The sequence below is a fragment of the Meles meles genome, chromosome 7 (assembly GCF_922984935.1).
Source record: "Meles meles chromosome 7, mMelMel3.1 paternal haplotype, whole genome shotgun sequence".
Lineage (NCBI taxonomy): Eukaryota > Metazoa > Chordata > Mammalia > Carnivora > Mustelidae > Meles > Meles meles.
Genome location: NC_060072.1, coordinates 5,179,675 through 5,198,275, shown reverse-complemented (window position 1 = coordinate 5,198,275; position 18,601 = coordinate 5,179,675). Strand labels below are relative to the sequence as shown.

Below are 18,601 nucleotides of genomic sequence, written 5' to 3'. Positions count from 1 at the left end.
TGTATGTGGTGTGAGCGGATGGGTGGGTGGTGACACCCTTTGCTGAGAGAGGGAAGTCTGCAGGCCACAGCGGAGGGCATTTTCCAAGATGGCCGCCACAAGATCCCAAACACAGGCTTTTCCTACAATGCCAACCTAACACTCCTCCCATCGAAACGTGGGGCATATATTCCTTCCCCTTGAATCTGGGTGGGCCTGTAGCTAGGGCAGAATGATTCTTTGTGATTGCCAAGATGAGGTCACAAAAGGTGCCGCAGCTGGTGCCTCGTCCTTATGAGATACTCATGCCAATCACCGTGCCTTGAGGAAGTCAAGAAGTCATTCAGAGAGGCCTCAGGTAGGTGTTCTGGCCAACATCCCAGCTGAGGTTGCAGCCCACAGAGGGAGCCAGCCTTCCGATGAGTCCAGCTCCAGGGGTCGTTACCTGCTGCCTTTGCACCTCCCCCATGGAACCACCTAGAACACAGACAAGCTGGCCCTGGGACCTGCTCACATTGCAGATCTGGGAGCAAAACACACGATTCCAAGCCTCTGTGTGTGGAGGAGTTCATATACAGCAATAGCAGGAATGGGAAAGAAACAACTTTGTGGGAAAGTTAATGAATTCAGGTTGTGATCTCTAAGTGGGGCTGTCCATTTGAAAGGCGAACGTATAAATCTAGAGATCAGAAGTGGGGGGTGCTGGAGGGGCAGGTGTGGAAACCAACCATGTGGAAGCCATGGGGGACACATGCCACAGTGGAAAAGAAAGAAGCCCCGTGAAACACTGACTTTCAAGAATGTAGAATTTGGGGCGTATGGGTGGCTCAGTGGGTTAGAGCCTCTCTGCCTTCGACTCGGTCATGATCTCAGGGTCCTGGGATCAAGCCCGGCATCAGGCTCTCTACTCGGCCAGGAACGTGCTTCCTCCTCTCTCTCTGCCTGCCTCTCTGCCTACTTGTGATCTCTGTCTGTCAAATAAATAAACAAAATCTTTTAAAAAGATAAGAATGTAGAATTCATTCATTCAAAAAATATTTACTGAGCATCTGTGTTATTTCAGCCACTGCTCTAGGCACTGAAAGACTACAGTGAACAAGACAGGTGAGACCCGCTGTTGTAAAACTTAGAATCTGCGGGGGAGGGGAAAGACAAGAAACAGATAACAAATAAATGAATAAAGGTAGTGGTAGCTATTATAGGACAGTAAGAAAGAACGGGGTAGGGAGAGGCGGGAGCTGTTGTAGGTGAAGTCAGGGAAGTCTTCTCGAGGTGTCTGATGAGCTGAACCAGAATGATAAAATGAGCCAGCCAGACGGGAAGCTGGAGGGGCCACAGCAAGAGGTAAAGGGTCCCTGAGCAGGAATGAGCTTGATGTATCCAGGAGAGCAAAATGCCAGGGTGGCACTTTGGAGAACAGTGTGGAGATTCCTCAAGAAATTAAGAATAGAGCTTCCCTATGACCCTGCAATTGCACTGCTGGGTATTTACCCCAAAGATACAGATGTAGTGAAAAGAAGGGCCATCTGTACCCCAATGTTTATTGCAGCAATGGCCACGGTCACCAAACTGTGGAAAGAACCAAGATGCCCTTCAACGGATGAATGGATAAGGAAGATGTGGTCCATATACACGATGGAGTATTATGCCTCCATCAGAAAGGACGAATACCCAACTTTTGTACCAACGTGGACGGGACTGGAAGAGATTATGCTGAGCGAAATAAGTCAAGCAGAGAGAGTCAAGTATCATATGGTCTCACTTATTTGTGGAGCATAATAAAGAACACGGAGGACATGGGGAGATGGAGAGGAGAGGGAGTTGAGGGAAACTGGAAGGGGAGACGAACCATGAGAGACTATGGACTCTGAAAAACAACCAGAGGGTTTTGAAAGGGCGGGGGGTGGGAGGTTGGGGAACCAGGTGGTGGGTTATAGGGAGGGCACGTACTGCATGGAGCACTGGGTGTGGTGCAAAAACAATGAACACTGTTACGCTGAAAATAAACAAATAAAAAAAAATCCCAGGGTGGACAGAGCACGCATGTGTCGCGTGAGATGGAGGGCAGAAATTGCTGAGATCGGGACAGGTGATGCTTCGGCGCTTGCACACGGACTGGGGTTGCTTCCACGTGCAACAGGAAGGCTCTGGAGAGTTGAAGCAGGGCGGTGATCTCCTCTAACATATACTTTGTTCACAAATCACTCTAGCTGCTAATTAGAGAGTAGATTCTAGAGGCGCAAGAAATGAGAACAGAGGCCCAGAGAGGCGGCAACTCCAAGGGTCCAAGAAGACTTGACTGTGGCCTAAATCCAGTGGTAGCCCTGAGTGCGAGGTGTTGGGGGGAAGACAGATTAGGTAGTCTAGACCCAGAGCAGACGAGGTTTTGCTGACTGACTGGCTCAGCAGGGCGGGGCAGGAGGAAACCAAGGCTAACTGGGTTCTGGGTGGAAGAACGATATAGATGATGGTGCCATTTACTGAGACGGAGAATGCCAGGAATCAAGAGATCTGGTTGGCCAGCCCATGTCTGAGACATCCAGCAGATGAGGCATCCAAGCAGAGAGGTCTGCTAGACCTGATCTGGAGCTCAGGATGCAAGTCTGAATGGGGCTCTCATTTTGGTTACCCACGGTACGTAGGGATGTGGAACCAGCAGCTCACCTGGGAGAGGACAGCCACAGGGCAGAGGACAAGGCACACAGCTCGGAGAGAGAAGAGACTGACATCTCCCACAAGGCTCCCAGGGGTCCTGCCATGCTCCCCTCTCCATTTCTGACTGTCACTGGGCTCTCAGAAGCTGCTGATTCATAGGAAGGAGCCGCCTGATTCCACATGGGCTGGGGAACAACATTTCTCCCTCTGCTGAACTAGCCCAGACCTGCTCCTCCCGCTCCTGGGGTCGTGGGTGAGGGGCTGCGCGCTCCTGTCAAGTCCACCTGGAAATCTGTTTTCAGACTCCTCATGTGTATTTTTAGTTGCTTTCCAAGAAGCCCCATCTTTGCAATCAATAACTAACTTAAATGTATCAGAAATATCGTTTGACACTCAGTGACATTTGAGGGAAAAACTTTTTCTTTCACGTGCCTAATGCACCTTCCCAGATTTTTTTAAATGAAAGCAGTAACCGAACTTGCATAACCCGCTGGTGGGAGTAGAAACTGATAAAATCTTCCTGGAGGCCAATTTGACAAAATTGTCTACATCCGTTTAGAATATACAAAGTCACAACAGACTGTCACTCTTATCCTCAGGATGAGAACAAGTCGGATGAGCTAAACTATATAGTTTTCAAGCCCACGGAGAGAACTGAGGGGTACAAAGAAACTAAATCCCACAGAGGACAAGCCGTTCCTCAGAGAGGAAGGATCCAGGACGCTTTTATCCTTGCAGAGTCAGAGGAAGTAAAGCAAATCCATTCCGGACTGGGGGGAGGAAAAAAGAACGTGCTGTGTAGTGACCACAGGTGAACAGGTGTGATGGGTTTGCAGGCCGGGGCCTCAATCACAGAGCGAGTCGGTGGCTTCCTCCCTTGGGGGTACAAGAGACATACCAGAGCTGGGGGCGAGGCACAGAGCTGCGTGATGTGGCCCCAGGAGGGCAGGCCCATACGGGAGTGCAAGCTGTTCACCAAAGGCTAAGGATGGGCAGAGGGGAGGATGGAGCCGAGGCCCTCTGAGGACCCCAGGCATTCCCGGAACGCACTTCAGTGGCCCACTGCAGCCTCAGGGTAGGGCAGCGGGGCAGAGACAGGCCTCTGGGGGACAAAGAGAACCCCCCAGAGACCCTCTAAAACCAGCAGGGGGGCTGTAAAGAAGCAGAAAGTCCTTGAAATCTCAGCTGGGCTCAGATGTCAAGACTGGTTGAAGAGAAGAATTGGAAACCAGGGGCAACCGCAACCATGTCCGGACACGGCTTAGTCCGAGACGAACCTACGCCCGGCCAGCTCACAGGAAGCCTGAGAGAAGAGGCGCTCCCTTTCCTGGCCAGACCAGTCACTTCTCTTTCCACTGGGCTTCACACTAATGTCTGCTGTTCAGTCTTCTTTAAAATTGTAAGACAAATGAAATGAGAAAAGGTGACCTAATCAACAGCAGAAAACAGTCAGAAGATCCAGAGAGAGAACAGATGGAGAAATGATCAGGTATTTAAGGCAGGAACGGTAAACACGTTCAAGAGATTACAGGACAACTTGACAACATGCTGCATGTAGGGGGGATTTCAGCAGAGAAAAGGAAACTGTTTTTGAAAGCCCACCGCAAGGCTAGAAATTAAAAATACGGCATCAGAAGCAAAAAGCTCATCTGATCTGCTTAACAGCAGATCGCACGTGATAGGAGAAAAGCCCGGTGAACAGAAAGTCGGGTCAACCAGAACGCTTCACGTTTGAACATAAAGCAAAAAACATTTTAGGGGCGCCTGGGTGGCTCAGTGGGTTAAGCCTCTGCCTTCGGCTCAGGTCATGGTCGCAGGGTCCGGGATGGAGTCCTGCATCAGGCTCTCTGCTCGGCGGGGAGCCTGCTTCCCTTCCTCTCTCTCTGCCTACTTGTGATCTTTCTCTCTGTGTGTCAAATAAATAAAATCTTTTTTAAAAAAAAACAAACATTTTAAAGGGAAACGGGGGGTGTCCTATCTGTGGTTCACCACATGAGCCGTGCTTACTTAATACGTGAGTTACACAAATACGTCATCCATGCACACGTACGTGTATGAGACAGAGACCTGCCGAGCGCTTCCCACTGACCACCTCTGGGGGACAAATGGTGCTAGGAGACTTTTAATTTAAACAAGAAAAAATAATTCGGTATTGAGAATTACCATCAGTAAGAATAGAAGGCAAATGACAAAAGGGAAGAACAGACGCCGACGGCACGTGAAGGCAGATGACGGATTAGTATCCTCCCTAAAGAGAGCGCCTCCAAATCCCTGGGAAGACCCAGTGCAGGTGAATGGGCAAAGAATATCAGTGAGGCCGTTCACAAAAGACAGACGGAAAGCTGATACACTAGAGGACCGAGGCTACCCTGAATGTCAAAGAAAGGCCCATGGAATCACAACGGAATGCTGTCTTTGCATATCAAATGGAGAATATTCTTAGAGACAAACACGTTCCAATGTTCCCCTGGGGATGCCCAAGCACGAACTTCTAACGGGCAGTGCGGGGGAGCTCCTCGAGAGCCTTAGTGGCGACAGCTCTGACCCAGAGATCCCGCTTCACCCCGGACTTCTCTGTAGGTACAAAAGAGAAACTGAGATGTGTACGAAGTCTAGTGTACACGTAGAGCTGCGGAATGGTGTTGGAAGCTGCTAGCCGGCCCCCACTGTCCATTACCCCCTCTTCCCGTAGAACCAGAGACCCTGAAATCTAGGGAGACAGTCCGGCATCCCAAGGTCTGTATTTCCAGGCTCCCCGGTAGATGCCTGTGACCGCGTGATTCAAGCCTTGCCTGGTGAGGAAGCACGGTGTCCAGTACGGACTTGACTGCAACGCCTGTGTCCCCTTTGAGGCCTCCTGGCACCGCAGGGTGTACGCCCACTGTGCTCGCTGCGTGTGATAAACACACAACTAAAGTTCTTTATCCCCCCCCTCTAGACAGTGAGTGCCTCCAGGGCAGGCCCTCTACTGGACCCATCTCTTTATCCTCAGTACCTGTGACAGTTCTGGTCACATATCGGGGCTCAGAAGATGTTCAGAAAAGAAGGAAGGGCAGGATGAAATGACGTACACTTTGGGGAAATTATTATCTTAAATTTTAGCACTTCAAAACGGAGAGATGCACATGAGTTTAAAACTTACATCCATACAAAAACCTGTATGAAAATATGCTTACTGCGGTTTCATTCGTGGTTGCCAAGACGTGTGAGCAACCAAAACTCTCTTTCAGAAGAGATAAGCGACCTGTGGTACATCCATATACGAGAATATCATTCAGAGATTAAAAAGTAGACTACTGCACCATGAGAAGACAGGCAGGAGCCTTAAGTACACACCGCTAAGGGAAAGAAGCCCATCTGGAAAGGCTACGTACTGCGTGACTCTAGCTCTAGGAGCTTCTGGAAGGGCAAACTATGGAGACAGTAAGAAGACAAGTGGTTGCCCAGACTAGGGGCAGGGAGGGATGGATAGGTGGAACACGGGGGACTTTTAGGGCAGCAAAATGATTCTGTGTGATCCTGTAATGCTGGAAACGTGTCCTTAAATGTTTATCAGAACGCAGAGAAAGTACACCACCAAGAACAGACTCTACCGTGGACGGCAGACTTGCGTTAATGACAATGGACGGATACTGGCTCATCCGCAGTGAGAACGGCCCCTCACCAATAATGCAAGATGTGGACAAGGAGGGACACTGGGGTGGGGAGTGAGGGGTGTACAGGAACTCTCTGTTCCTCGGCTCCATCTCTCTGTAACCCTAAAACTGCTCAAAGAAATTGTCTACTAATTAGGAAAAATGAAGTGAGGAGGTCTAGTAGACAGCATAGTACTAAGTCCACGGATTTTGGAATCACGCTGTCTGGGCTCAAATCCTGACCCTGCCTCTTCAAAACTATGTAACTTTTGGGCAAGTGGTTTGATCACCCTCTGTCTCAGTTTCCCCATCAAGAACATAGGGACAATACCAGAATCTACTTCGTAGCTCTAGCGCCTGTGGTTAAATGAGAGGCGAAGCTTTTGTACAGAGCCTACTGTTGGTGGATTTTCTTCATGATACTCACCCGAAGAGAAAGGTCTAAGCATATTTTGGAAACCGTTCCTTGAATACACTCTACACGGTGAAGAGTAAGGTCTTAAATTCATGAACTTCCGTGGGTAAGGATACGAAATATGCCAATCTGGTATATTCGCCATTTTGCGCATTAAATCCCTGTGACATAAAAGAGAACAGCTTACATTATCTTCAAGCACACATGAGGAAGGTGGCCGACCTCCTATCTATTCCCTTTCTGAAAGGACAGCCAGAGGCTCTCAAAGTGCTACTCATGACCTTCTTGCCAATGTCCCAAAAACTCTTCCAAAAATAAACACAAAATCATGATTTTGTACCCGTTTTTAGCAGATCCAATAGTTTTCAAAGATGGGAAAATAAGGAAGTTCTCAGATAGGAAAATTCATCCGCATTTTGACCACCACTGACTGACTCATTTCTTTGGCGGGTGGTGAGGGGGGAAAGTTTGGATTCTCCATGCTCTCACTGTGTATCCATCCCTGTCAGAGGCAGAGCAGCAGACAACGGCACCAGGCGGCAGTAAGAACCTCTGGAAATCCTCTCCGCCATGAAAGTAGTAAGAAAACAGGCAAAAATGGTCAGAACTAACTTTCTCAGAACTCTGGAAATTAACCAAAGGTTTGCAAAAATCTAGGGAGCTCTTAGTCAAGAAATATGGCAGAACCTCAGTACACACACCAAGTTCTGTGGCATTTCAACTCCCCTGTCCCCCTCCCCCGCCCCGGCCCCCAAATCAGTAGTGGCCTTGAAACCAAAAGCCTGCAATTCCAGTGAAAACCCAGCAGCTTGCCCATTACTGGAAAGGGCAGAATGGGGCTGGAGCTCCTTCAAGCCCCATTACCAGAAACTGTCAAAAGGCATTTGTTGAAAAAAAAAAATCAGATATGACTGTTGTCTAAACTTCTAGCTGCCTGGGGCATGTGGATGGCTCAGTTGGTTGAGCGTGTCTGCCTTCAGCTCAGGTCATGGTCGCAGGGTCCTGGGATTGAGCCCCACATCAGGCTCCCTGTTCAGGGGGAAAGCCTGCTTCTCCCTCTCCCACTCTCCCTGCTTGGGTTCCCTCTCTCGCTGTGTCTCTATCAAATAAATGAATCTTAAAAAAAAAAAAAAAAAAGAACCTTCTAGCTGCCTGAGACTCAAGATAATAGATGGAGCAAATAACAGACTAACCAAAAACCTTAAAGGGCAATCTAGGGAATGAGATGTCCACAGGGGCTCTGAGAAGCTCCCACATATTCTTCGGAATCTAGAAAGCCACTAACATGCAGAGGGCAGTGAGCGTGCTCAGGAAGAACTGAGTAGCCCTGCAGTCTCACCTATGGCTGACCTTGAGGCTCTGCACAAGCAGGAAGTGAAGCCAAAGGAAGGGTTGTAAACTGCCTGGCAGAGGACTGGAGAAAGTGCCAGCACACACCAAGAGCCCCTCAGCAAAGCCTGGAAGGCTACTGTTTGCAGCCATTTAAGGAAATCCCTGTCCAGCCACGAGCTGACCACTCAATTAACCAGTCAGACACTTCAGTGGTTGTCCACCATAAAATATACAGACTTTACAAAGTTAGTTTAGAAAAGTCAGTAAACAAAACCCAAAACATGAAAAGTGGAAAGAATAGGATTTCAAAAATTACCACGTTATTTAAAGTGTCTAGTTTCCAACAAAAAATTTCTGAGACATGTGAAAAAAAAAAAAAGGAAGAGAGAAAGAAAGGCCCATACATTCTTATCTTTAGGAACCACACAAGAAAGAAAAGACTGTACTATTTAAAGTACAGAAAGAAAAAACCCCCATAACCTAGAATTCTATATCCAGCAAAATTTTCCTTCAAAAGTTAAAGACAAATAAATACTTCCTTAGACAAAACAAAAACTGAGGAAATGGGACACCAGCAGGTGTGTTTTTTTAAAAAAAAAATTAAATTCTTCAGAAAGAAGGAAGAACTGGGGCGCCTGGGTGGCTCAGTAGGTTAAAGTCTCTGTCTTCAGCTCAGGTCATGATCTCAGGGTCGTGGGATCGAACCCCGCATCGGGTTTTCTGCTCAGTGGGGAGCCTGCTTCCTCCTCTCTCTCTCTGCCTGCCTCTCTGCCTACTTGTGGTCTCTCTCTGTGTGTTAAATAAATAAATAAAATAAAATCTTTAAAAAAAAGAAAGAAAGAAAGAAGAATGATATGTCAGAAATGCAAATTTACATAAAGAAAAGTATGAGAGAAAGAATAAATGAAGGTAACAAAAACCCATACACACCTGATAACAGAGACCCAATCTACAGGAAGCAAAACCCAATAAAACTGAAAGGAGAAACAAACACTTAAGCAATGACATCTGAAGACGTCAATGCCCACTCTTAAGAGTGGACAGAACAACTACTCAGATCAACAAGGAAACAGGGGACCTGAACAACACCATAAACCAATTAGACTTAACCAGCATCCACCCAGCAACGGCAGAATGTACATTCTTCTCAAGTGCACATGGACCATTCTTTAGGATAAATCATACGTTAAGACATAAAATAAGTCCTGATAAATTTTAAAATATTGAAATAATCAAAGTGTGTTCTCTAATCATACTAGAATGAAATTAGAAATCCATCACAGAAAGAAATTGAGTAATTCACAAACATATTGAAATTAAACAGCATACTCTTAACTAACCCAGAGGATCAAAGAGGGGGAAATCACAACTGAAATCAGCAAAGACTTTTGGGTGATGGAAACAAAGGCACACATGCCAAAAATTAGGGGATTTTTAGTGTTTAGATTTTTAGTGCTTAGAAGGGAATTTATAGCTGCAAATGCCTATAGTGTTTTTAAAAGGAAGAAAACCTCAAAGTAATAACTTAATCTTCTTCCCTAAGAAACTAGGAAAATAAGAGTAAACTAATCCCAACTAAACAGAGTAAAGGAAATAATAAAGATCAGAGCAGAAATAAATGAAATTGAGAAAACCAACAAAATGAAGAGATAGTTGAAAAAAAAAAAAAAAATGAAGAGATAGTTGAAAAGAGTGGCAAACTGTTACATTTTTACCTAGACTCTCCAAGAAAAAAGTGAGAAAGACTCAATGTACGAAAATCAGTAATGAAAGAAAGAATATTACTACTGATCTCACAAAACAAAAGGGACAAGGGAATACTATGAACAATTATATGCCCACAAATAAGCTGATGTACACCAACTAGAAAAATTCTTAGAAAGCTACAACCTACTGAAACTGACTGAAGAAGAAACAGAAAATCTGAGTAGACCTACACCAAGTAAAGAGATTAAACTAGAAGTCAAAAACTTTCTGCAACAAAAGCCCAGGACCAGATCGGCTCGCTGGTTAGGTTCTACCCAACATTTAAAGAAGAATAAGTAAAACCAACCAATCCTTCACAAACTCTTCCCAAAAACAGTAAGAGGGAACACTTCTCAGCACATTCTATGAGGCCAGTATTACCAAATCCAGACAGAGACATCAGAAAAACAGAAAGCTGAAGACCAATATTCCTTAGGAATATAGAGAAAATCTTCAACAGAATACTTGCAAACGGAACCCAACAACACGTAAAAGAATTAGACGTCATGCAGGAAAGACTACCCCAGGAACTCAAGGGAGGCTGAACATATAGAAACCGATCACTATAACACACCACATTAAGACAATCAAGGAAAAACACGACCATCTCGATAGAAGCAGAACAAGCACTGCACAAAACCTTATACTGTTTCATGACAAACACACTCAATAATCTAGGAATAGGAGGGAACTTCTTGACCCAACAAAGGGCATCAGTGCAAAAGCAACAGTCAGTATCACACGGAATCGTAGGAGAACAAAGGCAGCGAGCCTTCCCCCTAAAATGAGGAACACGACAAGGATGCCTGTTCTTACCACTTCATTCGACATTGTAGGTTCTAGCTGAGCGATTAGGTAAGAAAAGGAAACAAAAGGTATCCAGCTCTAGCTCTACAAGGAAGTTTTTTTTTTTTTAAGATTTTATTTATTTGACAGACAGAGATCACAAGTAGGCAGAGAGAGAGGAAGGGAAGCAGGCTCCCCGCTGAGCAGAGAGCCCGATGTGGGGCTCAATCCCAAGACCCTGGGATCAGGACCTGAGCCGAAGGCCGAGGCTTTAACCCCCTGAGCCACCCAGGCGCCCCTACAAGGAAGTTTTAGAAGGGAGAAGAATGTAAATGTAAACGCATAATTATTTAATATTCAAAAACAGATGGACGTGCATGGCACTACATCAGTATAAAGAATCAAACGAGGCAATAGCTCTAAAGCCCTAGATTTTAAGAATTTAAGTTTACAGAGTTAAAGAAATGAATCAGAATTTTTCTTTAATGTGTAAGAAATACACAGTGGCTGGTGCTCTGGTCTACCTCTCCTTGGGCGGTCCCTGATTGCCTGGCATGGTGTTGGTCTAGACCTGTCTCATCTGCACAGGTCTCTGCGGGCAGGGACCAGACCAGGGCTGAAGCCCATATGTGGGCAGAGTCCCACATACATCTTCCTTCAACTAGGTTAAGTCTAACTGAACCCTAGAGTCTTAGCACGGGAGAATTTCTGGAAGAACACGGCTTGGTGTGTGTTCACATAGTCAAAACACATTTACTGCGCTTCCTTCTAGAAGTCTGGGGGTCAATGAACAAAACTGGCAAAATCATGGCCCTTATGGGCCTTATATTCTCGTACTGGAGGACAAAGAGTAATTAAGTAAACGACACTCGTGAACAAGCACCGTGAAGACAAGTGGAGCCGGGGGAAGAGAACAGATGACACTAGGCACAGCTAGGAGACCAGGAAGGGAAATGCCATTCAGAGGACAAAGAAGCAAGAGGAAGCCAGACAGAGGACCCGAGTGGGCTCCCGTGACAATGAGGCTCTCTCCGAGGGGGATACGTGAAGCCACTGGAGGGTTACACGGGGAGAAGAGTTAGGCGCGGGGTTATGATCTGCCTTTGCGTTTGAAGGATTCCTCTGGCTCTATGTCAAGAATAGACTTAAAGGGACAGGGGAGGAAAGAGGGGACCAAATGCACCGAAATTATGCATGCAAGAGAAGATGGTGGCCTGGACCAAGATGGTTTCGGTGAAAGTGTTGGAAAAGTCAGACTGTAAATATGTTCTGAAGGCAGGGTCAGTTGGATTTTCTTACAGGTTTGATCTGGCATGCAGGAGAAAGGTTGGAAGAAGTAGTCATTAACTGAGATGGGAGAGACCCAAGCAGGACAGGTGTGGAGGGGAAGATCTAGAGTTCCATTCTGCACGTGTGAAGTTGGAGACGTCTGGTAGGTCTCCCCGGGGAGGATACTGAAGAAGCAGTTGGGCATATGAGCCTTTCCTCCGGGAAGAGACTGGGGCTGAAGATACAAGTGTGGGGATGGTCCGCATAATACGAGTATAAGGCACAATGGGGTCGGCCCACTGAGAAAGCAGGTGCAAAAAGAGAAAACATGCCAGAGCCGAGCTTTGGGGTATCCCAAACTTCAGAGTCCAGGGAGATGAGAAGGAACTAGCAAAAAACAAAAAAGAGCGGCCAGTGAGAACGGAGCAAATCAGGAGACTGGAGTGTCCTGGAAACTGAGTGAGGAACGGGTTTCAAGAGGGGGTGATGATGTGTGTGAAACGCTACAGTGATCAGCAGGGAAGATAAGGACCAAGAATCACTTTGGATTAAGCTCTGTGGGTGGTACCTACAACCCCAAGACCCACCAACAGCAGTTGTGGGGGAGCCTAAGTGAGTCACAGTAAACTCAGAGGGAAAGAAGCCCTGCTGTAAAGCAGAGAAACGATGTGGTGCCTGGGGCAGGCGGGAGGGTCAAGGAAGAATGTCTTTAAGTCAAGAGAATGGGGACTCCCGCGTGGATACTCCCAGTAGCGATTCTCTGTAGGCAAAAAATAATAAAGCAGGACGGAAAGGAGAAGCTGCCAGTTCCGTGGGTTCACCAGCGGAGACAGGATCTCATCTCCTGGATCAGCCTTTTTTAGGAGCACAGTCGGTCCATGCATGGCTCGTGACAAAGAAGGCAGAGGACACAGACACGGTGACAAGCAGATAGGGTAGGGTGTTCCCTGGGGCTCGCGTGTTTCCTCCACGAAACAGGAAGTCGGGCCACCAGCAGCAAGTGAGGACGGGAGAGGCGTCCAGGATTCAGGAGAGAGGACTAAGTGAGAATCATCTAGAAGAGAAGGCCAGGGGAGGGTGGGAGGAGCAGGATGACGAGCAGGGAGCTGTAAGAGCCCATCTGAGCTCCATGGGCAGGAACTCAAGAGCCAGGCCCCGGAGAGGCAGAGCCTTGGATGTAACTGGGGACAGGGTTTTGGAAAAGTGAGTGTGATCCAGGAAGGGGCGAGCGTGTGCTTGAAGAAGGGACACCACGTGCACATCTTGCTCAGAATGGAGGCCCGCACGTGACGGGAAGTCCCGGTATGACTGGACGGGCCGGAGCAAGAGAAGAGACCAGAAACTCAGGCTCATGAAGAATTTCAAGAACGAAAAAAATGAAGCTAATTCAATGAGCCCTTACTGGGGACTAACTCAGAGCCAGGAAATATGCTTCAGATTTAGGAAAACCCAGCACCGAAGCCTCTTCAGGGCCAAGCACGTACTGGGCTTCCCATGGCGCCGGTGAGACCAGAGCTCATCCCACGGGTCAAGTTCATCCAGTTGGCATGACCAAGGTCTTCCTGTTGCTTTTGACACAATCCCTAACAAGCGCCTTGCAGGACGTGGTACGGCTCTGGCTCCCTGAGCTGCAGCGCTGGTGAGGAACACTCTTCCCCCCGCCTCACCCCTGCTCTGCAAGCCCGCGGGGACGCCCCGCTGTAACTGCATTCCTGGTTGCAGTGATTGCTGATGCAAATAACCACTTGCTTTATTTTATCCATAAATTCCCTTCCTAATAACAATAAGGCATGCCAGGGCTTTGGCCTCGTGCCTTATTATACCACCTGAGGAGTGAGATAATCACCCCGAAATGTACTGCCTGTTGTGCATTTTATTACTTGAATACAAAGCGGTTCAATTCAAGAAACACTTCGTTGAAGACAGCACGAAAAAAAAAATCATCATATGAAAAGTAATTCTTCCTAATGCTACTGAGCACACTGCAGGGAATAATCCTCTTCCAGCGGGAGAATGGTCGGGATGACCTGTTGGGTCTTCTCCAGTTCTAATTTCTACCAATTGCAGGATCATAAAAGCCAGTGAGACTTCACTCACAATGTGACTATGCCCGACAGCCAGACCCAGGTAGGTCTGACAGCATGAACAGACCTCAACAGTCATGGGACTGACATCTTTCCAAGCAACTTTCCTCTGGCGGTCCCCTCATTCTTCGGCAGACTCGGTAGGCCGCGAGCAGGCGCAGGTGGAGGGAAGGAAGGAGAAGTATGAACTGCTCGACCTCCAGCAGCTCACCCTCTTTTAACTCGGACTTTTCAGAAAATGCCACGTTTTCCAGGCACAGGTAAAGACATCCCCGCTGCATGGACAATGACTCTGAGGCAGCAGAGAGAAACGCAGTGACTTCCTGTCCTGGAGTGGCTGAGAACCTGAACTAAATCACTCTCTCTCCGGGGTTCGGGTATTTTCCCAAGAGATGCCATCCTCAGGTCACCTCGAGGGGGAAAGAGCTAGTCCATCTGTAGATTCCTCAGAAGAAATAACATGGTTTTTAAAATCACTACTGATTTTTTATTTTAAAATGTATTTCCTTTGCATCTTTAAAGAATTAGTTTTAAAAGGCTGTTGAAGCAGACACACAGACACGTATGTATCTTTAAAAGAGTTGGCTCTCGGGACGCCTGGGTGGCTCAGTTGGTTAAATGACTGCTTTCGGCTCAGGTCATGATCCTGGAGTCCCGGGATTGAGTCCCGCATTGGGCTCCCAGCTCCATGGGGAGTCTGCTTCTCCCTCTGACCTTCTCCTCGATCATGCTCTCTCTCACTACCAATCTCTCAAAAAAAAAAATAAAATAAAAAAGAGTGGTTCTCAAAATGTGGTCCCTTGGGGCATCTGGGTGGCTCAGTGGGTTAAAGCCTCTGCCTTCGGCTCAGGTCATGATTCCAGGATCCTGGGATCGAGCCCCGCATCGGGCTCTCTGCTCAGCAGGGAGTCTGCTTCCCTTCCTCTCTCTCTGCCTGCCTCTCTGCCTACTTATGATTTCTGTCAAATAAATAAATAAATAAAATCTTAAAAAAAAAATGTGGTCCCTTAACCAGCAGTATCAGCATCCCCTAGAACCTTTCCAGAAATGCATTTTCTCAGGTCCCACCCAGCCTAGCCAGTCAGAAACTCTGGGAGTGGTGGCCCGGCCATTTGTGCCTTAACAGGCTGAGACCAGTGCTTAGGTGACCCTGAAGTTGATGTATGAGTCTACAGATTTAGGAGGAGGCTCTGTAAAGCCCCCTGCTCAATATCAAAATGAAGTAAAAGATCACAACAGTTACACGGAAGCGATTCTAGTAGACTCGCCCGGGAATGAGGGAGCAGCCATCGTGCGACCCTCCGTTAACCATCAAACTTGTAGCGACATTTCAGGTCAGATACCAGGATCCATATTTTTAGAGGTGGGGAAATTAAACTGGAGAGAAAATAAAATAAAAGAGATAAATAAAGAGCCAAATTCACTCATGAAGCCCAGACGTGAACTCTGCTGACTTTAATGCTAGGCTTTTTGCCCAGTTGTGCTAGGGGGGTGTGTGTGCGAGCCCGTGCCCACGTGTGTGCGTGCGTGTGCGTGCATGTACTTGCAGAGTGCAAGAGTGACTTGTGTGCCTTCTCGCAAAAACAAATATATGAGAACAATGACGTTTGCATATATTGATAGAATCATAAGAAAACCCTGTCAATATTCTAGAAGGGACACCTTGCGTTTGCCAGTCTAACAATTCTGCAACCTACTCAAAAGAACATGGAGAAAATTAAAAGCCAATCATCTCCCTAATAATCTAATCACGTATTAGGATTCCGGGGCTTGTGCCACCTCCCCCGTCTCAGCCTCACACTCCCCTCAATATTCTAGACTCCGCTGGCAACCCCTCGTCTCCTGTTCTAAACATAGGGATTATAAGAATGCAAGCTGATTTAGAAATATATTCCAAATGATAGGGTATCGTGAAAAACAATTTAGCCAGTCAACTGAATTCAATTTAGCAGAAAAATCTGTGGTTATAAAGTGACCTGCCTCCAGGGCCTGCAGCCCCACGAGTCTGAGCCACAGACTTCCTCCGCCAAGGGTCCCCCCCCTACTCACGCTGTCCCCGCCTCCCCACACAGGCTCTCACCTTCCTCCCGGACCTCACTTTAGCCAGTACCTTCTCCTGCAGCATAAATTCCAAGCCTAAGTCCCCAACACACACACGGTACAAGACACACCCACACACACCCGGAAATCAAATTCGAAATCGAACACAAACCTCTCAACATCAATATGCTTTAACGGAGTAGTATAAATAATGATTATAAATATATTGAAACAGAAAACCGTGTTTAGGACAATGCTAAGAGGAAAAGCACAGTGGGGTAAGCACTATGAACACGGTGATAAAGAAATGTGTTTTCACGTGTGGACAGGGTCCACAACATGGCACGAAAATAGCTATGTGGCGTGGGCGGGGCAGCGATCTCTTTTATTTTAAATGCTCTTTGATAAACGTCTCGTGGCATGTTGGAAAGAACATGCCTACGGGGCCCCCAGGCACCCGTGGCCTAGCTCAGTTCCTGCTTCCTTGCACTCCCCTCTTGGCCTCTTACGGCCCAGGGGCCCCTCTCCCCAGCGAACTCCTGTCACCCACAGACCTGGGTGTGAACGTCACCTCCTCAGGGAGGTCTCCCCATCACCCGGTCTGTGTGCTCCTCTGCGGCCTCTCATCACAGCTGGCCCTTTCCCGGCACCGCCCTCCCCACCGCTGGAAGCCGCACTCACGTGTAGGAAATGACAACGCGGACTGCAGGCTCCATGACATAAAATGGGGCTTTTACGCCTCTGACCCCCCCCCCCCAGCCCCAGAGTCCCGGCACGTAACTGGAAGTGTTTCTCAAATTACTGAATGAAGGCTCTTCACAGCCCTGTCACGCAGCAGCATTCGCCTCCCAACACACACTCACACGCACACGTACACACGCACACACGTCCCTCAACTTCTGGACCCGTTTAGGGTCATCTCCCTCTTTCCTGCCTCCCAGCCCCCCCCACCCCCCGAGAACCGGTGAGCCCGGCCAGAAAGCTCTCAATCGACACCCAAGGCCCTTGTAATTGTCTTCCTTGTCTTCCGTTGAGATGATCAGCGTCATGATACCAGGGGCCATATCTGATCACGGTGGTCCAAAAAATAAGGAAGGTCAAGTTTAACTGAACTGAGTGCTGTGGGTTTGTGATAACTTCTCTCAGTGGGAGCACAGATCCTGGAGGAAAAGCTTACACCATTTTGTTCGTAACGTGCTTTCTCAAGCCCGGACACAAACACCTAATGTCAGGAAGCGTCGCAGAAATTCGCTCTTACCTAATGACCATTCTCAGACTCACCGCCACGCCTAACACGGTGGCAGGTCCGGCAACGGGCAACAACTAAGTTGCCTCAGAAGGCCTGACCGCACGTCGGCTGTCAGACAGCTGTTCCCAGCTCAGAAACTGTTTCCCTGGCAGCCTTTTAAAATGTACGAGCTGGAAACCATTACGCGCTCTCCTCCAGCTCCTGTGAGCAGACAAGGAGCGTTTAACACATCCTATTTATAGTGTAGACGCCCAGCAAGTCCTGGGATGCTGGCAAGGGAAAGTCGCGATGCTTTCCCCTCCGGAATTCAGCGAACGTTTTGACGCTGCTGCCACCTATCGGGGGAACGGAGCATATGCGGCCACGGACAAGCCGGGCTTGCGGGCCCCTGGCAGGAAAGCGGGCTCCCTGGTTTTCCCATGTCCCCAGACTTGTTGAGTATCTGTCATCACGTTGAGCCCCGAATTAAGGACATTCAGCTTTACGATGTATACGCTGATGCTTGTGGCAACGATAAATATGTAAGTTCCTAGACCATTTTGGCCCCCAAATCAGCATTTAGTATGCACCTTCTGCATGAATGACACAAACCAGACGGGAGCAATCCCAGGATCATGATCAGCCTGTGAAGCACTTTCTCTCCAGGGAGGTGGTACACACAGCCCTGTAAGGGCGCGCTCGCCCCCCTTCGGCCCCACCAGTGGACATCGTACACTCCCTTCGGCGGCTCACCTGGCCTTGGTGCTGCAGGATTTCGTGCTGTTGACTGTGGCTTCATGCGTTTTGGTGCTACTTCGTTTCATTTCCTTCAAAATTAACTGCTTCTGAATTTGTGGATTCTGAAAAATAAGAGAGCAATGAGCGAGCACAGATTGGCAGGCAGATTTTCTTATTTACCTTAGCAGGCTGCAAGAATGGAGCCCGCGGGTCTGCAGAATAATCAACGGATTTTGCAAGCTCCTGGAGAATTGTGTCAAACGCCTGAGGCAGGGGCGCCCGGGTGGCTCCGTGAAGCGGCTGCCTTCGGCTCAGGTCAGGATCTCAGGGTCCTGGGATGGAGCCCCGCATCAGGCTCCCTGCTGAGCAGGGAGGATAGAGAAGGTGGTTCTCCCTCTCTCTCTCTGTTCCCCCTGCTTCTCCCTCTCCCTCTGCTGCTCCCCCCGTGAGTGCTCTCTCTGTCAAATAAATAAAATCTTTAAACAAAACCTCAGGCAGGTCCTCTACGTGAATTCATACTAAATTGTAGGTTTCCCAGGGGAGTGATCTAGATCACACACACACACACACACACACACACACACACACAATCACATACGTAACCCCACCGTGGTCCCCCTCTAGTTTCCTCACATCAGCCAGAATAATTACTTTAAAATACTGCTGTCCTCATTAAAAACTCTAACTGCTTCCT

The 18,601-nt window shown here is 47.9% G+C and overlaps 1 protein-coding gene across 1 annotated transcript in view; it reads right to left on the bottom strand.

Moving 5' to 3' along the window:
* The window catches only part of EFCAB6 (EF-hand calcium binding domain 6), a 226,274-nt gene that overhangs the window by 201,178 nt on the left and 6,495 nt on the right, over positions 1 to 18,601 (bottom strand). Inside the window, exons 3-4 of the mRNA XM_046010713.1 lie at positions 17,923 to 18,029; positions 6,697 to 6,845 (exon numbers count right to left, since the gene is read on the bottom strand). Of these exons, the coding sequence (XP_045866669.1) occupies positions 6,697 to 6,845; positions 17,923 to 17,993 (220 nt within the window). The 5' untranslated portion in view covers positions 17,994 to 18,029. The remainder of the gene's footprint in view (positions 1 to 6,696; positions 6,846 to 17,922; positions 18,030 to 18,601) is intronic.